General features: G+C 36.5%; 1 protein-coding gene across 3 annotated transcripts in view; it reads right to left on the bottom strand.

Annotated features, from left to right (window-relative positions):
• Window positions 1-1030: 1030 nt before the first annotated feature.
• The window catches only part of LOC126259689 (protein pellino), a 497766-nt gene continuing 489535 nt past the window's right edge, over window positions 1031-9261 (bottom strand). For all 3 annotated transcript variants that reach the window (XM_049956648.1, XM_049956649.1, XM_049956650.1), the window contains 2 exons: window positions 3640-3755; window positions 1031-1938 (listed from right to left, as the gene is read on the bottom strand). In XM_049956648.1, the coding sequence (XP_049812605.1) occupies window positions 1812-1938; window positions 3640-3755 (243 nt within the window). In that variant the 3' untranslated portion in view covers window positions 1031-1811. The remainder of the gene's footprint in view (window positions 1939-3639; window positions 3756-9261) is intronic.

The following is a 9261-nucleotide window of genomic DNA, read 5'->3' as shown; positions in this document are numbered from 1 at the left end:
TGTTTAAATGTGACTTGGGTGACCTGTACAATTTTATTGAGAATCAAAGCACAAGAGCTGAATTCTGTAATCTGCCTACCCAGTATTTTTTCTGCAACTTAACAATGTCAGTTCCATTAACACTCACCTAAACAATCAAATTGCAGGAATGTAATTTGTTACCAGTTATTTTCCAGCTTCCTCCCAAAATTTAAAAAAGATAGTTTTATATTTTACACAGATGTTTATTTAAAACTTGTGTTATTGTATGTATTATATTTTAAATAGTGTCCCTAAATTGACTGTGGTGTCTTATTTTGGGATTATTAGAAAAAATACTGTTAGTTCTGGAAGGTTGTACCTATATTACTGACAGAATTTAAACAACCAAACAATTTTACAGTGTAATTCATCCAATAATACCGAATCTCTACAAGGAGGAATATTATAATGGACCCAGACAATACTCTCTCATACTGCTTCTACTACACTAAATAAAGAATTGCTTTTACCACGCTGAACGTTCTCAAACTTTTTAAAATAAATGAGTGTCCAACTACATGCCTTGAACTCTTACACTGTTTATGCACCAGTTGTATACAAAAAATACTGTAACAATTTGCTTGTAAAACTGCAGGGTCAACTAAGACTAAGTGAATATTGATTATGGAGTGGGGGGAGGCACTTATAAAAAAATATTAAGGAAGGACTGTAGAGAACTTGTGACAGTGGCTCCAACACACTGTGGAAATCAATAAATAGTTAACACCTTGCTTGTTCAAACTTACCATACTTCAACTAAAAATATTCATAGACCCACACACACACTTTTCTAATTACAGCCATTAATTATTTGTATATGGTCAGCCTGCCTGAGACATTCCAGTTTTTTTTTTTTTTTTTTTGTACAAAATATCACAGAAGTGATAACAGTCTACATCATTTTGATTCATGAACGACGCAAAGCTGGTAATTATAACTGAATATCAATAGATCAATTCTTTCAAAGCAGCGTTTTAAAATAATGCTCAACACAATAATGTAACACAGATACAATAAAAATTTACAAGATATAATTGTTCACACACATACAATTTTAAAAAATGAGATTAAGACAAACTAGTTTCACCAAACAGGCCATGTTGGTCTGAACAGCAACTCAAATGTGTGTACAATTTTAGTGACATCATTGAACATATCAGCTGGAACACCACCATTCGTTTCAAATGGCAGTTATCAAACTTAACAGCACATTTCAGGATATTTGGACACACACTGCATAGTTTGTGTTGTGACACAAAATATCTATACACAATCCAGTTATCTCTTGGGGAGCATTTCAGTTTCACACACTATTTTGAGACTCACTGATTTAGTTTTTAACTGCTCACCATATACTGATACTGTACATATTACTTTCAGTCCCATCAGAGCCAAGGCTGCTCCAGATTGAGTATTAATGGAGTAATATATGCACAGTTTGCAAGTTAATGCAGTGAGCAGTTGATAACTTACAAGTAATGCAGTAATTATAAATAATCTTTATTTTCACCTAATAATAATTACTGTCAATTTGACTATGCACAAGACACCTGACAACTGTTTTTCAGTTACAATGGTGTGACAGTTTTTAATCCAGTCACTTTCCAGCAGAAAACTCAAAAGTTTAAAAATCACTCATTTGGGGCTAAAACAAATAAAATATAAATAAAAATTCTTTGAAAACCACAGTGTCTTCACATACACTTTTTTTAACAATACAGACAAGCCTCTTGGATCCAGAAGGCCACTTTGTTCATTTTGGCAACTGAAATATTTCTAAGCTGCACTTTTCAATCAACATTGTCCTGAAAAATAAGGCGTACATATCCTGGTTGTCCAGCCAGAAGTGTTGCACAGAAAGGACATACAGCTTCAAAACTGTTTGTCCCATGTGGTATGAGAACCGATGCCCAGTACCTGCACAAAGAAATACAAACTAATTTTCAGTTTAAATAATTACCACAATGAGCTATCAATAAATATGTGTGTGTGTGTGTGTGTGTGTGTGTGTGTGTGTGTATTTGAAAATCTATGGGTTATCAAATGGGAGCAAATAAAAATCAGACATTTTTCCCAATTGTACTGGAAATATAGTAACAATGGTACATACAGAATGGTTCACATTTTTCTATCCACTGTTTAAAAAACTGGTAGTTTAGTGAGTGACAGATGAAGTTCCTTTTGAATTACTAAATGCATTAGGAGGAGTATATGTAATGATTTGGCAGTGTTAGAATTCTGAGATGCTTTGACAATGGTCTGCACACTGTCTGCAAACTACCACTACATATCATTTAGACTACTCTCTCCTGGGCTAAAAATGCTGTATAAAATCACAGGGTTGCTACAGATATGATAGTACAGAATATAACAGAGTGAAAATGAGCAATATAAACACACTTGTGTGTTTCAGTGTCAGTAATACGGATCTTGTTATACTCTACAAGGTTTTGGGACTGCAGCCAGATCATGTTGACTTGCCAGAATATTCCTGCTGGCAACTATTCAGCCATCTTCATGTGTCCATCATGAGCAATGGACACTTGAAGATGGCTGAATGTTTGCCAGCCAAAATATTGTGGTAAGAAGTCAACATGATCTGGCTCCAGCACCGAAACCTCATAGAATATTCAGTATGCCTTGTAGACTTCAAGAATCACATCTAGTGAAGACAGTAGCAACCTGTTTATTCACACCATAAAAGTGAAATTTCCACAAACAGTAAGCTGTAAAACATACCAACCATTAAATTGATGAAATGTTTTGAATATTTTTATTATTTCAAGCCATTTTATTATATGCATTTTCTCCTGCTGCCTCTTGGTGAGCAGATTTTTTTGATATATTCACTGTTATTTATGGTGCACTGATCTTTCCATGGCATAAAGAAAGACCCAAATATGCAGTGGTTAAGTGGGCATCAGAACAATACCGGGAAGAGGTAGGAAACATTCTGAGAAAGATGTTCATCAATTCAGTTTGAGATTAAGGTAGTCTAAGCCTTGGTGGTGGGTGAGTTTCACCTGCTCCAATTCAGGAATGTCAAACTGCCGTAACATGAGCTGACTGACCTTGGCTCCTTCCCTACATTCCCTTCTGCTTTCCTTTCTAAAGAAAGCACTAACAGTTCTGAAAGCTAGGTAACATCTTTTTCTGCTTTACATGTATTTATAAGTAGTACTGGAATTTCATCTCCTAAAGATAAGTACTGGCCATCCATTCTATCTCACTTCAATCCTATGGTTCACTCAAGTGCATTTTCCTTTTCATACGTAATAGGAAGTTAGTACCTATCAATTAAGACATACAGACAACATGTCCATGAAAAGAAAGTGGCTGAGTGACCACATTTAATATTTTTATGTCACTGGTAAAGGTGCATAACCAGATTTGTAATACATGGTTATCAAATGTATGTGTAGGTTTAAGGAGAATAAATACATCAAAACTGATAGCAAAAGAGCTTTAGAAGTATCTTCTGTTCTTTGGAAATTTACATTCACAACTCCATAGATGTTAAGAGCATATGTGCACACGAGGTTACAACTCAATAATACTGTTGCTACAATGTGAAGCAATATAATTCAATGGAATCTAATGTAAGACTAAAATACATACTTGACTGTTTTCTCAGTGGCCATATGCCCACAAGGATTGAATGCAAAAGTTGGTGGGCCCGAGTCCACATAAAATGCAGGTTCAATTCCCATGCACAGCTTCACAATAGGACCAGTCTGAAAAACAACACCACTCATTACTTTTAGGATTGAGGCAAAACTGTTGGGTACACTGCACTAGCATGTCATCTCACATGCACTAGCATGTCATCTCACATAACATAAATATCATATTAAGGAAGATACAGTAATTATAATGTGAGGAGCTCTGAGGTTATTACTATTCCATTCAAACAAAGAATGGGGGAGGGAAGCACATTACAATTCCCAATGGACTTCGTTTAATTTTCTATCTACAGGCACTACACAGTGGTTACTGGAGACTTCCTCACTGAAAAAAGATTAAAATGGATTTCACAGAATAGCAGATGCCGGCCGAAGTGGCCATGCGGTTAAAGGCGCTGCAGTCTGGAACCGCGAGACCGCTACGGTCGCAGGTTCGAATCCTGCCTCGGGCATGGATGTTTGTGATGTCCTTAGGTTAGTTAGGTTTAACTAGTTCTAAGTTCTAGGGGACTAATGACCTCAGCAGTTGAGTCCCATAGTGCTCAGAGCCATTTGAACCATTTGAATAGCAGATACAATGACTAGTAGCTTGCTTTCATTCTGCATCAACATTTAAGATTGGGGAAAAAAAATCATCAACTAAGTGACAATTATTTCAGTTCAATAAAGGAACAGTGCACTCTCATAACCCATCAACAGGTGGATATCCGGATACTCTGCAGGTAATATGGCTTGATGATAAAATCTGAAAGAATGGGAACTTACAAAATATGCTAACAAGCATCACAATGTTATTTCACACTGTCTCTATCATTCCAAGGTATCTTAAAGAAGTCACCAGCCCCTGTACATGATTAATAATAAATAGTAACTTTCAATTTTAACCTAACTCTCCCTCTCAACTGAAACCCATTTATCAATCACTAGAACTTATCACAGTAGTTAAAAGTGCTGTATTCGCTACAGATATTACTTCATCAGACGTAAACATCTTGAATTCTACTATCTATTTTTTGATGATTATGATTAATGGAATGTAGTTTCAGTTCAGAGCACTTCAAAAAATCCAATGATTTTGGGGGAAAAGTAAATATTTATCAAATTCAAACAGTTTCTACCCCCCTGCAGTATATAGAGTCAATACTACTGCTAAATATTAATGCACTGAAGTAATCTACCAGCTCTGGATTACGTTCCTGTGTAATTATGGAATCTGTCCAAAAAAATTCCATAGCTTTGTCCAAAGAAATTTTCTACGCTTACCTTTTACTTATTGTGCATGGTCTCCTTAGAAATACTCTCCTCCACAATTGATACATCACTCCCAATGCCATTTCCACTTCCAGAGGCAGTCTTGGGGTGCCTCTTGCAGGATCACATGAGGCCCCATCTGTGAATTTTTCTTTTATCTCACCTAGCATTGCAAATCTTCATTCTTTCAACAGGAATTTCAACTTTGGAGACAAAAGAAGTCCCCAAGGGCCACGTCTGGAGAGTACAGATGATGAGGCAGCACAGTGATTTTGTGTTTTATGCAATCGTCACGCACCAACAGAGACGAATGTGCGGGTGCATTCTCGTGATACAAGAGCCATGAATTTCCTTGCCACATTTACGGCCATTTCATTCACACATTTTCTCACAGACATTTGAACACGTCCCAATAGTACCATCAATTAACAATTTGTCCCTGTGGCATGGATTCATGATGAACTAATCCTTCAAACTCAAAGAAAACCATCAGTGTGACTTTGACATATGACCTGACCCGACCCGACGAACTTTTTTTTGTCTTGGAGAAACTTTCATGACCCATTGTAAAGACTGAACCTTGGTCTCAACATTATAACCGTAGACTCACATCTCATCACCATTTATGATTCTCTAAAGGGGGATAGGACGTAAAAAAAATCTCATTTTTTCCAAAATATGCCTATTGTGTAGCGCACATCTTCCTGAATAGTTTTATGTATAAAACATATATTTGAGATTATAAGGCATGTTATTTGGTCTTAAGTGTCCGAAGATGCAGTGCCACATGCCTCTGCACAGCGTTATTTTGTCATGCGTAAGTATTTCGCTCTCTAGAATTCCAATGTTTATATTTGCAACAGAGATTGTCAAACGTAAAACAAAGGACTACTGATATCGGTACTTTCTCTGCTGCTATCGACATGCATTGTTTTGATCGCTGGTTTTGTTTGGTCTCTCTTTTGAAAGGCCTGCAGTATCGTGTTGTGACTTTCTAAACAATTTTCATTTGGCTTGGCAATAAGAAGGAAGAGAGTGGACTTGAAAAATATGAAGCAAGCAGTTCGGGCCTTAAGCTTCCACAAAATATCCACGGAAACAGCCCTATACACAACTTGTGCCCAAAAGGAAGTGAATCATGGTGTGGCTACCAAAGGTCAATTGCTGGTGGTGAAGAATATCATCACAGGAATTCTCTACCATCTGCTACAATGGAAGCCATCAAACCTATATTCAGGGACCTCGCAAATGAAAACTTGTAGAAGAAATGTCTTCATGGCAGTACCCAAAACCCAAATGAAAGTTTTAACCAATGTATAAGGGAAAGATCACCAAAAATCATTTTTTGTGGGAAGAAATGGACTTGCTATTAGGGTTTATGATGCAGTTTCATGTTTTAATGATGGTGTGCAAAGCAGGAAATATGTTTTAGAGAAAATGAGAATTAAGCCCGTAGTGAACTGCATCAAAGCTTTGTACGCAATAGGCAGAGAGCAGGTAGTGAAGCAAATATATCATTTTTGGAGATGATAAAAATCAAGAAGGGTGCATCATACAAACATGAAAAGGAAGAAAACTGATTTAGAAAATGAAAAAGAACCTGCTTATGGTGCTGGACAGTTCTAAAAGAATGCCAAATACAAGCAGATACTTCGGCCACTTTCTGCAAAACACAAATTTATGCGCTTAGGTACATGTAACATCAAAAATAAATATCCTATTACTTTCAAACTTGGTATGCTTATTGAGCACTATCTCCTCAATGCTAAACTCTAGAATTTTCCAAATCTATTAAAAACTGTGGTAAAAATCTATTAAAAACTGTGGTAAAAATTGAGATAATTAACTATAAAATTTAAGTTTTTTTCTAAACATGAAGTTTAAAATGTAACAGCTCATTCATTTCCTCATAAATTAAATAAATTCTAGAGTTTCATACACCTGTAAGTATGGTTTGTATGCTGTGCAAAATTCATCGAAGAATCTCTCTTACTTATGAAGAAAAGTGTAGCTATAGCAACAAATGCAGCCAACAGTAAGTGAAAAAAAGACAAAATTACATATGTAAAACAAATTTATTTTGTTACATTTTTGAACTTCCATTGCTATGAGTGTGAATCCTGAATCCCTCCTGGTCATGCTGACAGTTTTACGAATTTATTTGTGAAAGTATAGACAGTGGAAATTAAAGTATCTGTGGTGCCTCTCCTACTCCAGGTCGGCCCATTTAACATTCTACCCCCCCTTCACGAACATCTTGTTCTCATTTGCGCAAAAAAAGCTCTTCACAGATTGCGAGGTGAAGGTCTTTCTGGTCTCAACTCATGAGCCATAGGACAAACTTGGTGGTAACACAATGCATTTCAAGATGCTGTGTCAGTTTTTCATGACCTGATACAACTGAGATGTTACATTCTTCTGCAACCTCTCAGTCAATCAGTCTTCAATTGGCATGCACAATTTCATTGTGTTCCTGATGTGAGTGTTGTCGATAGATGTCAAAGGGCGTCCTGAATGAGCGTCACCTTTTACTTCCGTCCAGCCATTTTTAAACCATGTGAACCATTTGTAACAGAGTACAGCTTAAGCACTCATCACTGTAGGCTTCCTGCATCATTTGGTATGCCTCTGTAAAGGTTTCTTGGGTTTCCCACAAAATTTAACGCAGCCGCATTGCTCCTCTAACTCTGCCGTCTCAAAATTTGCAAACTGTGCAATGCAACAATCTACTCAAAATAGCACTGAACAATAACTAATAGACATACAAAAATGAAACTCCAGCAGTTAAACGTTAAACACAGGCCTGCGCAGGGATGCCAATCACATTTTGCTCCAACACATGACTGACATGTAATTATGAGTGTTCTGGAATTTGTTGAACAGATCTTGTATATGAATACCACTAGCCAATTGTTTCATTCTATGTTATGTACTTTCCACCGAATCTCCATAAAACTTTGTTGATTATATAGACTTATCACTGTATTTTAAGTTATTTTGTCAAGCACACCTCAGGAACTCTTTGATAACTAAAATACTTTCAAGTCCTCAATTGATTTGAACCTTCACAGAGCCACATACTACTACTTGATGGCTTAACAGCACACGACTCCATGGGGAAAGTTCATTCTCGAGTCTGGAGGAAAAAATTATTAAGTAGTAGCATTGTGGCTCACACATTGCAGTATCTATGTTATATATTGGTGTCTGAACATACTAAGCTAGCTGCACAGTGCACAAATCAGACTGTTGAGCTACTGTTTTCGCACTCTGCTGTCAGGGTCATTCCATGTCAAGCCATCCAGGCCATGACAACCATTATCTAGTTGTCAACTGAGATTTTGTGTACTGCTTTTGTATCTAATATCATGAACTTTTGCCAATTTTCAATGCTTTATATACATTCTGTTGGTAGCATTCGCTGAAAGACTGATGCAATGCATTACTTCAAAGCAAACAGCAAAAATTTGAAAATTTGCTGCAGTTTTTAAACAAAAAATGGTATGCTGACAGTTTTTTCCCTGAATATCCTTTTTGACATGTAGTTTCTAAAAGCATGTCGGAACTGTCCAATTAAATTTTTGTAAATTAATTTTATTGTTAAACTAGAAAAAAAAATATTTTTGACAGTTGCCCCCCTCTGGAAAACAATGAAAAACTAGAAAGTGATCTACAAATAACAAAGTTACATCATACAAAAAATCAGTTTTGAGAAATGAATGGCACTGGGAAAATTATATATTGCAATTTTTGTTCAATTATACATATATTTTGTCAAAAGCCAATATTGTTTACACTGCACAAAATGCTGGTGCTGCAATCTGCAAGTTGATTCAGAACTACACATGTGACGATACACTTTCATGCTTAGATAATATTTTTTTTGTATGAGAACCACTTTTCTTCCACCAACTTTGAGGACTCTTTGTTCAGAGAATAAGTATGGCCTGTTGCTGTGGTGATATCAACTTCACACACAATATGAGAGAACGAAACATCACAAACTTCATTATCAGGCCAATAGAAGGATGGGGATGGCCCATGAGGATGCATGAACCTTACCGTAACATCTCCTTCACAATTCACCTTCTCAACAATTTCCAAATACAAAGAAGAGACATATGCACATGCAACATAGCAGTTGGGCTGCACAGTGCATTCTGGCATTAGTGGTGGAAGTGCATCTGAGAAATCATCCACAATACTAAAATCCTTACCACAGCTCAGCCTTTTTGCTCCAATCTTGGTTGGTAATACTGGTACAATGTGATGCATAGAGCGTGTTCCAGGAATTGTTTTTGCAGTG

Source organism: Schistocerca nitens, chromosome 5 (assembly GCF_023898315.1).
Source record: "Schistocerca nitens isolate TAMUIC-IGC-003100 chromosome 5, iqSchNite1.1, whole genome shotgun sequence".
Classification (NCBI taxonomy): Eukaryota; Metazoa; Arthropoda; class Insecta; order Orthoptera; family Acrididae; genus Schistocerca; species Schistocerca nitens.
The sequence above is the reverse complement of the archived record's forward strand: the minus strand, read 5'-3'. Positions and strand labels throughout refer to the sequence as shown.